General features: G+C 45.4%; 1 protein-coding gene across 3 annotated transcripts in view; it reads left to right on the top strand.

Moving 5' to 3' along the window:
- Window positions 1-19,541, top strand: part of LOC139337089 (genetic suppressor element 1-like) — a 38,462-nt gene that overhangs the window by 12,340 nt on the left and 6,581 nt on the right. The window contains exons 1-8 of one of the 3 annotated variants that reach the window (XM_070971456.1): window positions 1,722-1,848; window positions 10,594-10,773; window positions 12,334-12,533; window positions 15,154-15,311; window positions 15,426-15,629; window positions 16,036-16,191; window positions 17,065-17,366; window positions 19,175-19,511. In XM_070971456.1, coding sequence (XP_070827557.1) covers window positions 10,596-10,773; window positions 12,334-12,533; window positions 15,154-15,311; window positions 15,426-15,629; window positions 16,036-16,191; window positions 17,065-17,366; window positions 19,175-19,511 — 1,535 coding nt within the window. In that variant the 5' untranslated portion in view covers window positions 1,722-1,848; window positions 10,594-10,595. Of the gene's footprint in view, window positions 1-1,721; window positions 1,849-8,374; window positions 8,423-10,593; window positions 10,774-12,333; window positions 12,534-15,153; window positions 15,312-15,425; window positions 15,630-16,035; window positions 16,192-17,064; window positions 17,367-19,174; window positions 19,512-19,541 lie in introns of those variants that run through there. The other 2 variants (XM_070971455.1, XM_070971454.1) reach the window with 2 other exon arrangements.

Here is a 19,541-nt window from a genome sequence, read left to right as displayed (position 1 = left end):
TGCACAGCCAAACCATAAATCATGTCAGGCTACACTAGTCTCTGCAGACACGCACACACACACACACACTAAGGAACACACAATTCTTGTTCACTCCCCCTCTTTTCTCTTGTGTAGGTTTGAGTACAAGAGAGAGGGATTTGGGGATTATAGGGGAGCCTCACTTTTTTCTTTTCTTTTTCGTTGCTTCCTTCAGTACTTGTTGTTTCCATAGAGAGAAAAGTAGGGAAGTAGGGGGCCGCTAATCTGCGTGCATGTGTGTACAAATGTGTGTGTCTCCTCGGGTGTATCCATGCCAGCTTGTGTTTATGCATGCTTGTGTGTGTGTGTGAGTGCGAGTGTGTGTGTCTTTTATCACTGAATGGATCTCAGGGAAAGACTTGAAGGAGACAGTCTATTCATTGAGGAAAACATCAAGGCTGTTTGGCATTACTGTGTGCCTGCCATCTTAGAAAAGCAAGAGGAAGAGAGGAAAGAGATAGAGAGGGGGAGAAATAAAAAGTGAGAGGGAGGAGGAGGATGGACAAGGTAGAAATCTGCACTCGGAAGCGCAAATCGATGCAAAACAGCTGTTAAATAGCTGCAAAGTGGAGCAGCTGCTTGGGAGACGAGGAGAGAGGGATGGGGGGAGATGAAGGGATGAACGATGAAGGAAGAGAGAGACAGGGAGACAGAGAGACAGACAGAGAGGCCCACGGGACATGTTGAAATATTGGACTAAATGAAGCAGGCTGAGTGAGCTTATAGCGTATGATGGTAGATGAATGTTAATATATGTTTAGAACTTGACACTTCATACAGTGAGTAGCAGGTGGTGTATCAGGAGGAGTATTTTCTCCTCATGTAAGACGTAGTCTATGTGCTAGTATGTGAGATCATTTAGGCAGTCTTGATGCTGTGCTGTATGTTAGAAACAGTGAATGAAAAAATACAGTGATAACTAATTTTCCTGTCAAATTAAAGTTATTCTAGGACTTAGCTTGTGTGGTGTTTCAGCTAATTCTTTTGGTTTTTCCAGTCAGCAAATTTACTGTTTTGGTCTCACAGCTCTCACCAGTGTCGTTTCCAGTTGCAGCAGGTAGCTGTTTTAATGGAAAAGCTCTGAGTAATCCACTGTACGCTACTTGCCTTGCACCAAACAGCAGACAGAGAAGGGTAGCACAAGACAATGTGCAGCACCTCTAGGCTAAAAAGCCAGGTAGGTTTTTTTTTTTTCTGCAGGAGTCGGTGGAGACCAAAAACAGAGCGTAAAAAGAGTAAATATCGGTCTAAACACAAAATGAATGCCAATGTCAGGAACTCTCAATCACAGCTCACTGTAACAAGTTCATGAGGTGGTAATATGTCAGTGATGTCAGCAGCAGAGCAGCAGCAGAGCAGTACTAGTAGTTTTATGATGATCAGTAAATTGAGCCTGTTAGTGCTGCTCTGCACTGTGTGAGTGTGTGCAGCGGAGCAGCAGCAGGAGGAGCTGACTTGAACAGATCTGATTGTCTCCAGTGGACAGTAAACATGTCCAGGCTGCGAGGTATCAGCAGTCTGGGGCCACATCTTCCTTCTCTCCATCCCTCCATCTCTCCAGGGAGTGTCAGAGGAGCAGGTGCTCGCCCTCCTCCTCCTCCTCCCCCTCCCCTCTCACACCCCGCCTCTCTCTCTCTCTCTCTCTCTCTCTCTCTCTCGCTCCCTGAGGACAGTTAACGTGTTGTCCTTCTCCTTCCCACATCGGTGTGTGTTGTGGTGGTATCGGGGAGATCACACTGTGCGCTTTATCGCTGCACACAGAGCCGCTGTAGTTGATCTACCGGAGGATGCGCACAGGCCGATGATTCTCTGCTCTTCGGTGAGACGGTAAGTTTTCTACAAATCGTCTGCTTGCTTTTGTTGTAGCTCAGAGTGAATGATAAGGCCTTTCATTTGTGCCTGTCGACCGTCTTTGCGTTTACACGGGACTGAATTGTTAAATCATCACTCAGTTATTGGATATCGTCTGTGGCGCTGAGTGGTGACTTTCTCTAATGACCTTTTAGCTTTCTTTAAAAAAACACCTGACACTCTTGTTTCTACGGACATTAGTCTACCTTGGCTTTAGTAGCGTACTCAGCAGTGACTCTGTCTACTTTGTGGTTATTTTATTTTTCACTTTTATGGCAGCTGTTTCGGTTTGATGTGTGTGGAAAGCTGAATCCTCACTTTGTGCCCTTATCTTTTCTTTTTTTTTGTCTACTTCTTTAGAGGAAGTGAAATTGTATTTTCATTCGAGGCTATTTTTAGCTGAACTACTGGAGACCAGTAAACTCAAAGTGTGCAGTGTGTGATTAAATCGGTAGGCAATATGTAATCAGACAAACTGGTTCAGCTTGACGGACAGTGTGAAGACAGTAGAGGATATCAGCTTCTGGTGACTTTCAAAATAAAGCGTTATGAGCGTGCAGCGGAGCGACTTGAGGAAAAAAAAACAGTTATGCCTCGATCATTTAAGCACAATGAAAATTCGATGATTCAAATTCTTCTGCTTTTTAGGTTATATTCATCCATGTTAGGGACATTGCATGCTTTTATTTTGAAGTTAGAATCCCTCTTTTCCTGCCTCGTGCTGGTAATTGTAACTGTCTTGACGCAGCCGCAGAAGGTGAGGTTGCTGAGGGTGTTTGTGGTTCCTTGTTATGTTATCTTTCCTGTCAAACTTGTCGGTGATCAAACACCGCTCCCGTTTGCTCCCGATAAACTTAACGGACAGGAAGACCAACCTGAAACACGGCGGTGTGTCACCCATCCTCTTCCTTATGATGGCTTGTCACACAGCACCCAAGGGAGTTAGAGGAGTCGCTCTTTAATCCGGGACCTTTAACAGCGACTGTATTGTTTGGCTGAGATAGATGCCGCTGGGCGCATTAGCAGCAGTCAAGCGGATCACGTCGCTTTTGTGTGTGTACACAGCCCGCAGGTGGAGTTCAACACACATACACACACACACACACACACACACACACACACACACACACACATACTCCATGCGCCATGTGCTGCTCCTGACCTGCCGTAGACCAGCTGCTCAGCAGGGGTTACTGAGTAAACCTCCAATCTCTTTAATTACCTCCTTCTCATATAGATAAGCTCCAGCACTCCATGGCTTCAGATTCACCTCGGAGTTTTTTTTTTTTTGTTTTCTGTTTTTTTTTTCTCGTTAGAGAGCTACAAATGATGCTAATGTTATATTACATTTATTGGTAAACAAATTGTTGAAAGTTAAGAAAAAAAATAATCAGCGTAATGTTCCTTCAGAGTTTGCTGTTTGTAGGCTGATCAGTGGTGTGTATCTAATTTCCTGATCGTACTTTATGGGACTTTTTTCCTCCTGTGGTTTTAATATCAGAGCTGAAACTTCAGATCGACAGAAAACGACGGCAACTATTTTGATATTTTATTAAACTTAAGGTCATTCGTATGAGAAAAAGCATTTTCTAGTTCCAAACTCTCAAATTTGAGTGTTTGCTGCTTTTCTGAGTTTCATATCATTGTAAATTGGTTTTGGACTGACAACCTAAGAGACAACCTAACTTGTCACCTCACAAACTGGGAAACTGTCATAAACATGATGTTCTGATGTTCAGTAGACCAATCAATTAATCAACTAACTGAGAAAAGACAGCTTTTTTGACCATGGGAAGAGCATTTGAGTAAATGATCAAAGCAAAGGGATCATTTAGTAGCCAGGGGGAGCTTCACATCACATGATCTTCATCCCCACTACCCAGCTGCTGCTGCTGCTGCTGCTGCTGCTGCTAACACATTCGCGCAACTTACGTTCACTTATATGCTATTTTACTTACGAATTTAGTACATTAAGTGGAATGGATTGTTGCCAAACCAGTTTCCATTGTGTTTAATATGCGATGACTATAAAGCATGTATTTATCTCTAACAGACAACAGTGTCACAACAAAGGGCCTCTTCAGCCCATTAGAAAATAATCCAAGTAATCATCAATGAAAATGGTTATTAGTTGCACCCTTTACTACAGTATCCTATTGAACAGTCCTGTTCTGTCCTACATTGTATAGTGTGAGACTGACCGGTATTTTCTTGTGATATTAAATGTAATTCCTGGATGTTAAGGATTTATTATACTGAAGTCTAGAATAATCCGCACAGTCTTCCACATGCTGAGAAAAGCAAGAGGTGGATGACACAAAGCAAATGATTGTATTCCAGGAGTAACAGGCACATGTTTCAGTCACAAGGATCAACATCAGACACACAAGTCGGCAAAGCACGCTGGCACGGAGGACAGAGGTGATGACAGGAATAAATCAACTGCCAAGGCTGCTTTTCTCGTTGCTCCTGATCTATACACTGATAGTAAATGAGGAAACAATCCATAAAACCTGCTTCTTGCTTTGGAGGTCGTCGTTCACAGCACACACTTCGGTTACACTCTGCACTTTGCACAGCAGCAGGCCGTCAGGCCGGTCTATGTGCATCTGTTAGTCTGTTTTGTCTTCATACACCTTTGTGCAACCAGAGTGTGTCTGCGTGTGCTCTCCCCCCTCGTGTTTGTTCAGATGGTTGAAGTCTAGCCACCGCGGTGTCGGCACCTGGTGAGCAGAGTCGGCCTCGGGCCAGAAGAGGAGGAACTGTGGCTGTCAACTGTCTGACACGACCCTCTGTATACACTCCCACCACCAACGCTGAAAACACACAAACACAGAATCCTACGGGCAAGAGTCAGACGCAGCCAGGCGCCGAAACAAACTGAGGCAGAGTAAGATTGGTTTGCCTCGGATTGTTTTATCTTTTTGCATCATCTCCGTATCAGGGAGGCGAGACTGAGCCACACGCTGCAGAAGAGATCGATGACACAGAGGGGAAAAACAGAACTGTAGCCAACGTGATGGGAGAGGCTGTCGAGTGAGTGGTAGGAGAAGAGATAGCGAGGAGGAAATGACAAGGCAAAGAAATGATAAGGCGGGCAGATGAAAGTGTAAGGCTTCCAAAACGGCCCCCGTTTATATCTTCTTTCTGTATCTGACAGACAGCGACAAGATGCTTGTAGACAAGTACACTGATTAGAGAAAAGGAGAAGGGGTCACCGAAAGAGCAAAAGGGCTCTGCAGCCACGAGGCCCGAGTCCAAGGGAGGAGAGAGGAGAACAGAAGAAGAGCTTTTCCAATATAGCTGTCCTGTCTCTGCCGACAGCCCACATTTCTGCTCTAAGCTATGGCGGTGATAATTTATAGACCTTTCACTAACACCTCCACTCTGTTATGATTGCACAGTAAACATGGCTCTGCTCTAGCGGACACACTGTTTAATATAAAACAGAGTAATGACAGCTGCACTTCCTATACTTTCTCCGTTGTTTCTTTTCCTGCTGTGTGCTCCTAATTCTTTGCTGCAGATCGTCTTTGGATGTTGCTTCCTGGTTTCCTTTTTCTTGCTTTCTTTTTTTGCTTGAGGTGTTGGTTATTACAGTATGTGGTTTTTCTGCTCCATTTATCCCAGAACTATAAATGCGCGCTGGCTGTTTGGTCCCCAGGGGTCACATGCATACGTTTTGTGACACACAATGCCTGAGTCCTGAGTCAGCTAGCTGTGTATGTGCCAGTCTTTGCATGCATTCACACAGACGGCCGACATATATGTGTGTTTTGGATGATGTCATTGTTCTGTCTTGTGTCATTTTTCTGACGTTTATAGTCATTTGCGTGCCTATTTCTGTGTTCGTGAGCGTGTGAGATGCCGATGTGGGAGAGTGTGTTCGTTGTTTATGGATTGTAAGGAAGTGTTAAGTGTTTCTGTGCGAGCTGCAGAGTGACTGGAGCTAGTAAAGCCATTTAGCAGCCCCTGGAGTAACCCTGGAGACTGCTGTGTTGACGCCACTCTGACTGCTATTACAGACAAGTTTAAGAGGCTGTAAAACATTTGGCTACTTTTCCTTTCCCTCACTTTCTTTCTTTCTTTCTTTCTTTCTTTCTTTCTTTCTTTCTTTCTTTCTTTCTCTGTCGCTCTTGCTCTGTCACTCTCTCTCTTTCTTTCTGTATGTGTGTGCATGTGTGTGTGTGTGTGTGTGTGTGTGTGTGTGTGTGTGTGTGTGTGTGTGTGTGTGCACGCGCACGCTTGTCAGAGGAATTTGAAAAAGTCTGCCAGCTATTCTAACAACAGTAGTTGTTCTTGAGATTGGTATCAGCTGTAGGAGTCCAAATAATAATGTCTTAAAACTTAAATTGAGCATATTTTGTGTTAAGAGAATGTGTGTGTGTGTGTGTGTGTGTGTGTACAGTCATTATTGGTCACAAACGAGCATAGTCAATTTAATGTCTAAGTGTTAACATAGTAGCCGACACAGGAACACACACACTCAGACATGCCAATGTGATGAGGGTTAATGAGTAGGTAGTGTGTTACAACCTCTTCTTCCATCTTAATGACCCATCCCAACTTACACACACACACACACACACACACACACACACACACACACACACACACACACACACACACACACACACAGACATTGTACTTTTTAATGGGCTGACGGGGCAGAACAGACCCCCGCTACCCTCACAGTCCCCCTGTGTAGTGGGTGTTTGCCTGTTTTTGTGTGTGTGTGTTAGTGAGAGAGTGAAAGTGAAAGAGAGAGCGGGAGACACAAAAAAAGGTGTCAAAGACACGGGCCTCAACATGTCCTATATCACTTACATCAGAGTGTGATTGTGTATGAAGGTGTGTTTGTGAGTGGATGAATGGGGTCACACCTGGGCGTAAATTCTGTTTCTGGCAAAGCAGGGTGTAGTTTTATTATTAGTTTGAGGTGTGGCCTCAAACTAATAATAGATTAATGCAAACAAGCTGAATCTTAGTATGTATTATAGTGTGCGCTGTTACATATTAATCACTGGTGCGCTAACTGGAAGTGCTTTAGCATGACGGTGTCTACAGTCAGCTGAGACTGACAATGGAGAGCTAATCGTCTTTGGTATTATGTAAAACTAAGTATTGCCCCATGTTTCATTTGTCGAAATTCAAGTGTTTAAGCAGCCAATGTCCCAGCTGTATGCAGTCACCGGCTGTAGCTGTTAGCTAGCTAACATACACCCTGACCTTGTGTGAGTGAAGTGTGACTGAATGCGATTGTTTGACAGCTCAGACTGATTTCCAAACTTACCAGGGACTCTGCTAAGTTTTGAATCAATGACAGTTCTTTCTCCAGGCTTTAATTGTTTTTCCTCAATTAAAGCCTGAAACATTTTAAACTTGCATTGCATTTGCCTCATTCAGTCAGAACACGTCATTAGCTGTTGTTTGAGATTAGTGCTAACATGCTAAATGTTTTTGAAGCCATCTGAGCATGTTTGTAGTAAAGTCAGTATGTTAGGTGGTTTGTAACAGGATAACTATAATCGTGTTAGCATGCTAATACTAGCAGTGAAGTCAGCTGATATAGAGCCTGAGTCGGACATGTCCTACAATGGCCACCATACAGAGGATAACACCAACATAGCCTTCCACTGGCCCATCCTCAGCCCAAACGTCATTTTTTTGACCCCAGTAATGATATGAATAGCAAAGTTGTCTCGCCGCAGGGGGATGCTAGCAAGGCCTTTTAGTTGTATTTATTCATTCAGTCACCACCTCTAAAAAAGATCCCTAAAGGGAGTTAAATGTCTTAATTTGTTTTTAGGACTGTTGTGTGTTTCACTCTGCAACTCCCTGCTGTCCGGGGCTAAGAGGTCAGAGGTGAAGGGTGAAAGGTCACTGTCAGATACCTCCCTTCCCCCACCTCACCCCTGTCCCCAAAGTAGACAGAGCTGACTAGCAGAGAGACAGAGTGATGGATGGAGAGTTAACACACACACATAAACACACACACACACACACACACACACACACACACACACACACACACACACACACACACACACACACACAGATAAAACCATACACCCACCCTCCCCGTCATCACCATAAACCCTCCTCCTCCTCCTCCTTCTACTCACCCCCCCAACCCTCCACCCCCCCAACCAACACCACCACCCTCCACTCTCATGAGAGTGCGAGCCAAAAGGAGGAGGGATGAAGAATGAAGAGAGAAAAGAAAATGACAGAGAGCACAGTTTGAGAGAGAGAGAGAGAGAGAGAGAGAGTGAAGGGACAGCTAAGGAGAGAAAATGAGAAGATAAAAAGAGTGACAGAGAAGGGAGAAGAGAGGAGGAGGAGGTGGGATGGAGAGGGTGATAGATGGGGAGGGAGGGGAAGAAGGAGGAGGGGGGCGGTGGATGGAGACGGGAAGGAGGGGGGGGCTAGTGGATAGAAAAGAGGTCACGTGACCACGTAGCAGCTGCAAGGCTGAGAGGGAGAGAGAGAAAGAGTCTCACAGAGGAGCAGAAAGACGACGAGCAGGAGGAGAACAGTGAGCGGGAGGGTGAGTGTGTCTGTTTGCATGTTTGAATTATGTGCACATGCATATGTTAGTATGTGTTTGTGAATGACACGGATACATATCAGAGGAAATAGCCTGTGAGAAAAGATTTCAGAAAAAAGGAAGAAAGAAAGCAAGAAACAGAGAGGAGATTATGTGTGTTGGCTTTTGTTAAATAAGCTCCAGTATGCTGATAAACGAGAGAGGAGAGAGGGAAAGAGAGAGGAGAGAGAGGGGAGAGAGGGGAGACGGGAAGGAAGAGAGAGTGAGTACAGAGGAGGGAGGGAGGGAGGGAGGGAGGGAGGGAGGGAGGGAGGGAGGGACGGAGAGAAAGAGTCGATAGAAACTGTCTTATCATCTCTCCCTTGACTGCTGGGCTCAGCAGAGACAGAGATATAGATGTGCGCACGCATGCACACACACACACACACACACACACACACACACACACACACACACACACACACACACGCACCACACACAGCCTGTCAGGATCTGAGCTTTTACTCTCTTCATTTCTGTTTCCCTTTCTGTTTGTCTCAATTTTAATTTGCTCTTTTGGCACGACATGCAAATGCATACGTGTATCTGGAAACAAAAAGGAGAGCAGTGAATAAAGAGGAAAAGAAAAGGAAAGAAATTCTAAGTGTACAAGAAAAGAAAAGAACAGTGAGCATTAGAGACAAGCCTACATGTTGTGGACCCTCTCATGCATGTCAGAAGCTGCATGTTAATTGTACACATTACACACATTAGACTTGCATTCAGAGCAGTCAGATGTAGGTCGACAGGTTATGTGTGTGTGTGTTGCTTTCGGGGCAGCTTGTAATACACCGATGAAAGGAGGCTTTTCACCCGCTGGGATGGCTTTTCTCAAAACTTTGATGATGTTGAAGTCTAATGGTAAATTTCCAGAACGTGCGGAAGAAATGCGCCGATCCGATTCTGTGAAGGTCTCCGCGGTGTCACACAGCAACCTCTGTCGGCCTCCGCTTCATGTTCACTTTACTTTGTTGAGATTTGGCTCTTGTTCATTTTCTCTGCCTCACCCCCCCCCTCATATATCTCCTTCTCCCACTCTGTTTATTGCTGGACAGCTTCCTCCGCCTGTTTTTGCTCACACGTGTGAAAGCTGGCAGGCCGATGGTAGACATCTAATCTGCGAATATACGATTTATAATACTTTCAATGAACAAACTCTTGAGATCCTTTCATTCTTTCTTCAAAATCATCCTCATGATGAGCAGAACATCCAGTAATGGTGTTCGATGTGCACGCATGAATTTTTCATGAGTGTGTTTACTGCTTCGGCTGTTTGTTTGCTCTTCCTGTGGTGTGTATGTGTGTGTGCGTGTGTGTGTGCGTGCGTGTTTGAAAGGTGTGTGTGTTGTGGTGGTAATGAGGTCGTTGCTGCAGTGGGCAGGGGGGCTGCTGGCTAATTCCAGCTGTAATTAACATTAGTGGGTCAGTAAGAGGGTAGAGGGTGAAGACAAAGGTTACTCTAACCAGCTCTAAGTGTGTCCACAGCAGATTGATGGGGCTACTAGTTATCTGTGTGTGTGTGTGTGTGTGTGTGTGTGTGTGTGTGTGTGTGTGTGTGTGTGTGTGTGTGTGTGTGTGTGTGTGTGTGTGTGTGTTTGCTGAGTGTGTGTGCATGCTTGCATCTGTGCGAGGGTGTAAAACTGCAGTGATACTTAATAATGTTTGTGTGTAGACACTCCCGAGTTTCTTAAGATGTGTTGACTAGTTCCCTTGAGGAAATGGACACGTGTGCACTCATGTGTGTGATTTGCTATTAGGGTCACCGCTCTATTTGACACAGCTCTACTCCCTCCACTCTGTCTGTAGTGGAGCGGACCCACGCGTATGCACTCACTATGATGTCCAGACACAAAGGCAGACACATGCACACGCACACACACTTGTCCATTCGCTTTGAGCACTTGTGTATGATGAGTTTCATTTGTTCAAGATAAGTGAGTGACCCACTGTGTTCAAAAAGTGACTGAGCTATATTGTCTTCGTTTTAGAAAGAGGTGGAAACCAAATTCCTCGGTTGGAAAAAGAATCACACTCTTCTGTGAGCTGGTCCGACTTTTCTTTAGATAACAAACAGTAAACATTGTGGCATATATCAAAGCTCCTCACACAATTCTTCCCACTCTCCTCCTCAGGTATGAACCATGAGTCCAATAAATCACCATCATTAGGAATGATCTCCACGGCAACTCGCACCACGGCTACTGTCAGTCCCCTCAGCCCACTAACCAATGGGAACGCAGTTGCCCAATCTGCAAATTCTGGATTCGCTGCTGCCCTGCGTAAACTGGCCAAACAGGCTGAGGATCCCAGAGGTGAGCGGCCGCCTAACCTCTTTATAACCCAGAGCTCCAGCAGCTCCGGGCCCTAAGACCTAACATGGTCCTGAACACACACAGGCACAGCAGACTCTTTGTTGGTCACACCCAAAAATACCCTCCTCTCCTGCTGCTGTTGGGCTTGTTCAGCATCCTTTAATGTATCTGCATGTTTTCATTGTTTCTGGCACCTCTACACCAAGGAACTGAGCTGCAGAAACAAAAGGAAAGGAGTAGTTCAACACTGTGGGCTTACTTCCTTTTCAAAAAGAGGAAGGGCTTATGCCCCTGCAAAACTGCACTTTGTCATTTTTACACACAAGATACAGCTTGTTCACCAGTGAGCTTCAGAGGTGCTGGCCAGACTAGCTGTTTTCACTCTTGATGCTAAGCTAAGCTAACAAGCAGCTGGCTGTAACTTCATATTTATTTCCCAGACATGAGATGGTGTCAATCATCTCATCTAACTCTCCGTCAAAAAGCAAAGGAGTGCATTTCCCAAAATGTCAACCTATCCCTTTAAGGTGTGAACGAGGCATTAATGAAAAAAGAAAAAAAAAATCAGACTGTGTATTGCAACACACTTTTCACAGGCCAAGGTTGTGTTTTGTGGATTGATGTGAAATGTTTTACTGCCTGTAAGTCTTTGGAGAGTGTGTGAGTGTGTGTGTGTGTGTGTGTGTGTGTGTGTCCATTCAGCTCATTGGTGTCCTAATGAAGGTGTTGAATAAGAGCTGACCTACTCTGACCTCTCCCTCTCTGCCTCTTCCTTCATCCATTTCCATTCATCTCCTAATAATGAGAATCTAATTACAGTCAATTATAACAAGCTCTCTCTCTCTCTCTCTCTCTCTCTCTCTCTCTCTCTCTCCCTCTCTCCCTCTCTCCCCCTCCCTCCCTCTCTCCCCCTCTCTCCCTGTGGCTCTTTCTCTACCTTAAGGCTCTACATGAGCTCATTTGTTTCCACCTTCTCTCCATCTCATTATTTCCTCCTTCTTAGCATCTCTGAATGTGTTTGTGTTTCTGTGTGTGTGTCTGCTGATTAGTGAGTGTTACACTAATAGAGTAATGGTCGAGTGAGAGCTACAGACAGCACACACACACTCTCTCTTAATCACATTTAACACCTTCGCCCCTTCGCTGCGTCGCACCCCAGCCTCTTTTTAACACCTGCATTTATGACATCCTTCTTTCGCTCTCTCCATATTTGATTTTTGCCTTTTTGTCGTCGGCGCCACACACACACACACACACACACACACACACACACTTTCATCTCATACCAATTTCCTCATCTTTTCTACCCTGTGTATCTTTTTACACTTTTCTTTATTTCTGTCACGTCTTGCCAGAATGCTTTTCATCAAAATGATTGAATCACTGTTTACTTCGTCGCAGGCCAGCACACTGACAGAAAAGTTACTTTTTCTTTTACGTGTACCATCTGTATTATGTCACGGGGGGATTGTTTGATCCCGAAATCTTTTTAATCTGATGAGCTGTCTGATAGCTCCAGTTTATTCCTGCCTCTCCCTCTATCATCTCTCCCCGCCTCAGGTTCTGCCGTCAGCGGTGAGTCGTCTCCAGTCTCTTCCCCAGCCACCAGCCACAGCTCGCCGGTCACTACACCTAAGCGGGGCTCATTAGGGCCCCTCCTGGGCCAGACCAGGGGCCACAATATCCCCGGCACCCCTCCAGTTGTCACCATTGCCCCCACCAAGATCAGCAACGGCCTGTGGAGGGCCGACGGACGACAGGTAACATGTATCGTTTGTCAAACCGTCAAAGTTTGAGACATGCGCCGTCCTTTGCTCTGTGTGTCTGTACTGTTTGTTGCCTCGTCTTGTTGGTTTTTCCTTTCTCTCTCTGTCTCGTGCTTTCTCTCAGCACAGATGAGTCGTCTGTCTCTTTCCGTCTCCTTTATGCTTCTTGTTGCTGCTCCCTCCATTAAAGAAATAGTCCCCGTGCTTGTCAACATCAAACTGTCAAAACCAGCCATCCCTCCATTTCTTTCTTCCTATCTCCCCCCACTCTCTCTGTCTCTGTCTTGTCTCATTCTTTCATTTTCATTCTTTCACCCCTCTGCCTAACCCCCCCTTCCTCTCGCTAATCAGTCCATGTCTTTTTCAGTAACACATGAAGGGTTTGTAAAGAAACACTGGAGGCTGCAGAGACTGGCACCTATTGTGTTCAGCTTCCTGCAGTGTTTGTGTGTGTGTGTGTGTGTGTGTGTGTGTGTGTGTGTGTGTGTGTGTACTTGACCCCTCACCACAAAAGGCTTAGGATGTGAAGAGGGACCCGTGCGTGAGTGTGTGTGTGTGTGTGTCTGTGGATGTGTTTGCTTGTGGATGTGTGAGTGAATTTAAGGTGGGGTGAGGAACCAGGCCCCTCACACAATGCAAGGGTTAGCCCCCACGGTAGCCACTTCCCCCTGGATCAGAGCTGCCTTTCTCCCCCTTCACAAAGACCACTCTGTGGCTCTGCCTGCCCGGGGCTCCCATTCAGACATTCAGAGAGAGAGAAGGAGGGAGGGAGGCAGGAAAGTAGAGAATAGGATGTTAAGAAATGAGGGGCGGCAGAGTAAGAATGAGCAGGAGAGCGACAGAGTGAGGGCTCTGTGGCTTCGCCTAGACTCGGTATTTGTCCTTGCTGTGTGCAGCTTGTCCTGGAACAGAGAAAGGCAGAGGACAGGACAATTTTAGCGGAAGAAACAGACTGTTTGTGTGTGTTTATTGCCGCATCTGTGAAGGCCGTTGGCTGTCTGCAGGATCAGAGGTCAAGGAATGCGATGGCTGCTCTCCAGACCCTGCCCGTGTCTCCCCTCCTCCTTTTAAATTAGTGGAGATTACTGAATGATAGAAAGAGAGAGAGATAGAGAGAGAGAGAGAGAGAGAGAGAGAGACAGACAGAGAGAGAGAGAGAGAGATAGAGAGAGATAGAGAGAGAGAGAGAGAGAGAGAGAGAGAGAGAGAGAGAGAGGATTCATCACTGGTTTGAATCTGCTTTCCATGAGTGATGCATTCAAAACTATTCAAACGTATTCAAAGTGCAGATATTTCACTGAAAGGAAGTGTTGTACAAAGCTAAGGTAGCAGATCGGGTGTTGCCTGGTAGAGGTCATTTGGTTGTGGTTTATCTTTGGTCTGTCTGACCTCTGTTGCTGTAGCAACGCGATTTGTCACATCATAGTATGTCTCTTTCTTCAAAAAGTACTGTCGTCAGAGATTTCCTGTCAGCCATTTCTCCTTTATACTGAAAAAAATCAGGGTCAACAATGGCTTTCTCCATTATGATGTCAAAACTATGTTACAATTAAAGGTATACTGCACAGGATTTTTCTAAAAAACAGTCTCTATACACTGCAAAAAAAACTCTCAACCATTATCCTAAAAGTCAGACTGCATTTACATTTGTACATTTGTCTGAATACAAAGACTTCCAGAAAGCAGTTTTGTACTTTTCAGTGTTGATCAAACGGCTTTCTAATTCTGGAAATTCTAGTTTCAAGTGTCAAGTGACACAGAGCCAGTAATTAAATCTCAGTAAGAAATTATAATGTCTTATTGAGATAACTAACGCTTAAAGCAAGTGAAAAAACAAGGGTATATTACCTTGGATTGAGATATTTGCCCTCTACCTCTGTTTTCTCATTTTCCTCTTCCCTCCGTGAAGCTACAAAAATGGCGGACGCGGCGCCAAAAAACTTTTGTTTACAAACAGAACTGGCACTCTGACGTTGACATGTGAAGAAGCTCAAAGCAGCCCCACATGGATGTGGACTCTTGGTGTTGTTTTAAATAATCTTTTGGCTTTTCCCCTCTTCAGTTGAAATGTTTTGAGAGTGAGTACAGTGACACATGACATATTAACCAAACTTGGAGTGATCCAGGCCCAAGAACGCAGTCACATGGTTTTCATCCTTGCCAACTGTGTCACTGTTTACTGTAAATTTCCTTACAAGTTGGGGACACATCCTTTTGTAATTTGGGGTTTTGGTTTTTCCATGTCTGCTTTTGTCATGGTGGTGATTTGAAGGTTGGAATTTTGCTATAATCAATCGAGGATCAAATGCAAGTTTGTGGTGATGAATCCTCTGAGTGGGAAGCTCTGAGACGGGGAGACAGTGAGCGATGAAGGGGAGAGCAGTTGGCCAGATATTTGGATCATCTTTCCTCTTTGATCTGGACCTGTTATGACATATCAGACCCACTTTTCCACTCTGCGGAGAGGAGCCTCTGGGTGCAGCTCAGGGGAGGTGGGAGGTTCATTTTCCTGAACTTTTTCCTGCTCAGTTTCAATCTAGCACACACTCAAAGCCCGGGGATATGCATAGTAATGTCTGCTCTCACACTGTCTGTCTGCTTGTCTCCCTGTCAGGTAGAGCCGAGTGTTCAGGGACACAGGGTGGGTGCCGAAAACACCCAGTCACAGCAGGATAAAAGGACTCCACCCACCCCTTCACCTCACCACTTGGCTCACCCCTTTGGCCTCACCCCAAACTCTGTCATGCAAGACCCCAGATTACAGAGCCTTAGGTAAGTCCAACACACAGCCATAGCTGGAGAGTTTTTGACTGTGACCTCTAAAAATCTTCAGGACCCATTTGATGCAGCATTGTTTGATTGATGCTGTGTGCGCTTCTTGTGCAGTTTGCCTGGGCAGATGCACCCTGTGGTTCCCTCAGGAGCCGTCCCAGAGGAGTACCTGAGAGCGCTCCGGCCCTTCGCCACCTCAGATGACCTCCGGCTGACCTCTCTACCCCTGAGTCTGGACCCTGCTGCTGCTGCCCACGCTGCAGCTGCCGCTGCTTACTATCATCCTGCCTACCTGCACCACCCGCTGTCCTTACCAAGGTAACTACACCACCTTAAACTCTTGGTCATTAACCTATCAGATACCCGTATCAGTTATCGAGACACCCACAGAATTCTTGTTTGAATTCTAATGAAGTTTCCATTTGATTGAAAGGTGCAGCTTTATTTGGTTTGAATATTTTTCTCATTACCAGTATTGTGTAGTTTAAATGAAGTACTGGAACAAGTAGATGGAATATATCACTTACAATATGTGTGATGTTAAACAGCATATTTTATCCAACCAATTTTATCCAAGTTTTTAAGGGGAAATCTAAGGGGAACTTTGGGAACATTAGGATACAAATGCTAAAAGATGCTGTTCTGACAAGACAACCAGCTATAAACACACCATCTTTTCCATCTTTGACTGGTTTGTCTCTGTCCGTCTGTCTGTCTGTCACAGGATGGAGGAGTCTCTGTGTCTTTCTGCGCTGCGGTCGCAGTTCTACTCTGTGCCTGCAGGGGGTGCCTTCCCTCCTCTGCATCCCTCTGCCCTCCACTTGCACCTGCCTGGAGGCCGCTACCCTGGAGAACTAAACCACACAGCGCTAGCTGAGAGGTAACACACACACACACACACACACACACACACACACACACACACACACACACATATGCACACATGCATACATGCACTTTCTTTTTTCTTTTCTCTCTCTCTCTCTCTCTCTCTCTCTCTCTCTCTCTCTCTCTCTCTCTCTCTCCTCTGTCTGCAGGCCTGTGTAATCTCTCTCTGCAGGGTAGGCACAGGTTGCTGAGTGTGTGATATTTTTAGCACACACCCCACAGTGCCTCCTATACACTCATCACACACACACTGCCCTTCACACACATACATACACACACACTGCACACCCATACACAAACATATGCAAGCCAGTTCACGCACAAAATCTCACACACATGCACAAAGGGAAGTCTTTCTTTACCCCCTCTCTTTCTTTTTCTCCATTTTCTTCCAGTACTTTGAGCTCCTTTCTCAGTTTCACAATACACATTGTTTCCCTGTGGCATAATACACGGGGGAAATGTTTGTGTTTGAAATGGATGATATTTATCGTCTGGTTCTGTAATGGCTCCAACGTATCCTGTAGGTTTTTTTGTGCGATATTGATCGCTGGCGAATGTGTTCTGTTTTGTGTGTGTGTGTGTGTGTGCGCGCGTGCGTCCTTTTCCTGTGGATACCTATTAAGTGTTCATCTGCTCTTGCTCAGTCATGCTGTGTATGGATTATTTTCCTCATGGTAAGTGGAGAGTGCGTGTGTGCATATTTCTGTGTGTTTCTGCGCGCGTGTGTATGTTTGAGCAGAAATGTTTGTGTGAGGTTCACCAGTGTGTGGTTAATATCTGCCTCATGTTGGGTGTTGCATCTCTCACCTTCTCCCCTTTGTGTGTATGTGTGTGTGTGCATACTTGTCAACCTCCCCCACAGGCTGCAGATGGAGAATGAGCTCCGCCAGCGAGAGAGACAGCAAGAGCGTGAACGAGAGAAAGAAAGGGAGCGGGAGGCAGGCCTGGAACGAGAGCGGGAGCGCGAGAGGGAGAGAGAGAGGGAGGAGGAGAGGGGGAGAGAGCGGGAGAGGGAGCTGGACAGACAGAAGGAGAGGCAGAGGGAGAGACAGCAGCAGATGGTCAGAGCGGCGGAGAGCCACTACCTGGCTGAGCTGCAGGCTCGGAGGGCACCACCAGAGGACAGGGCCAGGCCAGGGGAGAGGCTGACCCCGAACAGACTGGGTACCTACACGCACACGCGCCACTCACACTCATGTCTGTGTGCACACGTACAAGCACGAACACGACCAGATACCCAAACTGCTTGTATTGGCATTCTGTGCGTTGCAACAAGGATAAAGCTCATTTTAAGTTTATTCAGTAAATCAATAAAAAAGAGCGAACAGTACAGTGTGGGGAGACTCCGCTGGCGGAGGCCTTGACCACACGCATATGGATATTTTACAAGACAAACATTTTCCTCTGTGTTTGGGCCTCTTGTTCACACACCGAGTTTTAGGTCACTATAATAGATTTTTTTTTTAAATGCCTTCTCAGTGTACATTTTTCAAAACTCCACTTTCTCTGTATCTGTGTGTGCATGTAAAACATTCACACATGCTCATTGCTGCTTCGTGTAATGAGTGTCTGAACCAACCACAATGGTGGACTGCTGGTTAGTTTGCGTTTGGGTCGCACCGCTTGGCTAGGAGCGAGAAAAATATTAAATAACTACAAATAAATCATTTGCTGCTGTTGTTTGTGTTTTTAAGTCAGAACCACCAAGGGAAATAAACTCGCCACGCATGCTCAGAATGCTCTTCTCTTCTGCTATTTGTCGATGGTTGATGTAGATTTTATCGCCACCTACTGACCTCGTGGTCAAGGCCAGAAACACAACAAGACAAAAGGTGTTCTAAATACGGACAAAGTGCTGATTTCTGTTCAGTCACCCACATGAGGTGTTCTCAATAATAGATTGTTACTCAATGGGAATCAAATTTAGAAATTTAGAATGGCTTTTAAATCATTTTGATCCTCACAAATGTTTTAATAGTTGAAAGTCTTAAGCTCTTTGTTCTGCCACTGTAGGGTTGAACATTGTTGGTTAAAAAATGTGTCTGTCCAACACTTTGGTCCAAACCCAGATATCTTGACATGTTCTGGCCAGATTGGCATGAAATTTGGTATGGATATTTATGCCCCCCAAAGGACAATCACATATTCTGGCACTGCCATTATGCCAGAATTTTAATTTGTAAGCTAGAAAAGAAGAAAAGAAGCAAGAAAATGTGAAAATCTTTTGGGCAAATTTTAATGTAACTTGAAACCTGCTTTCCAGAGCGTTCCTCTGGTGTCACCCACTGGACAAAATGTCAACTCTGTGAGCAAGATATCTCATAATCTAATCTCCAGAAAGTTGCTGAACCCGCTCATGTTTCCTAAATGTTGAACACTTCTGTGTACAAAGACCATGTGACCTTCACCATGGTGGCTCAGTGTATGGAGTGTGCCACACACGAACCTTGAATATTGGATAATGTGCATCTTGAGTTTTTTTCTTGTACCAGATTGACAAACACACTATTGTGAATGATTAAGACAAGACTGTACAGCAGTTGGTCTTGCAGACACAGGAAATGCCCTTAAATGCTTGGCTCTTACAGCTTTCCATGAAGAATCCTGCCTCTACTTTTAGACCTGAAATATGGCACAGCCGGGTCTGTTTGGTTTCATTATGTATTATAAGAAAATATACAAAGTGTATGTATTGAAATTCCCCGCGACCCCGAAAGGGATAAGCGGCATAGAAAATGGATGGATGGATGGATGTATTGAAATTAAATAAAACGTTATTTTGAAGCAACCTATGTGACACAGCATGCACATTTAAAAAAAACTTTGAGTTCAACTTTTATTGGTAATCCATCATCTTGTCAAAAGTGTAAGATGCTGAATGATGTTCTAATAAATCTTGTAATATTAAAAAAGTTGAAGATGTGTTGCTGTTCTTCACAGACTAATAATTCATGCTTTCCAAACTTCTACAGATAAAACCAAGGACTCAGAGCACCCAGGTTTCCCCGCACCCAAAGCTCTGTCCCTGCAGCCTGGTCTTCACTCCTCCAGGGGGTCTGTCCCACACCCAGTGCCCAGCCTGGTGCCTTCTCACCTGGGGAAGCATCATGCTGCTGCTGCTGCTGCTGCTGCTGCTGCTGCTGCTGGGGGGATCCATGGAGCTCTGGCAGCTGCCATGATGACACAGAGGGTGAGCGAGGCAGCATGGTTAACACGACAACGAGGGCAAGGACAGGAGAGGGAAGGTCCGCTGGAGATGGGCCTCAGGTCACCTGGGAAAGGGGTGGAGCCGCGGAAAGAGAGCCACAGGTGATGACGCCAAAAGAATTAGCTTTAGAA

Source organism: Chaetodon trifascialis, chromosome 10 (genome assembly GCF_039877785.1).
Source record: "Chaetodon trifascialis isolate fChaTrf1 chromosome 10, fChaTrf1.hap1, whole genome shotgun sequence".
Taxonomy (NCBI): Eukaryota; Metazoa; Chordata; class Actinopteri; order Chaetodontiformes; family Chaetodontidae; genus Chaetodon; species Chaetodon trifascialis.
The sequence above is the reverse complement of the archived record's forward strand: the minus strand, read 5'-3'. Positions and strand labels throughout refer to the sequence as shown.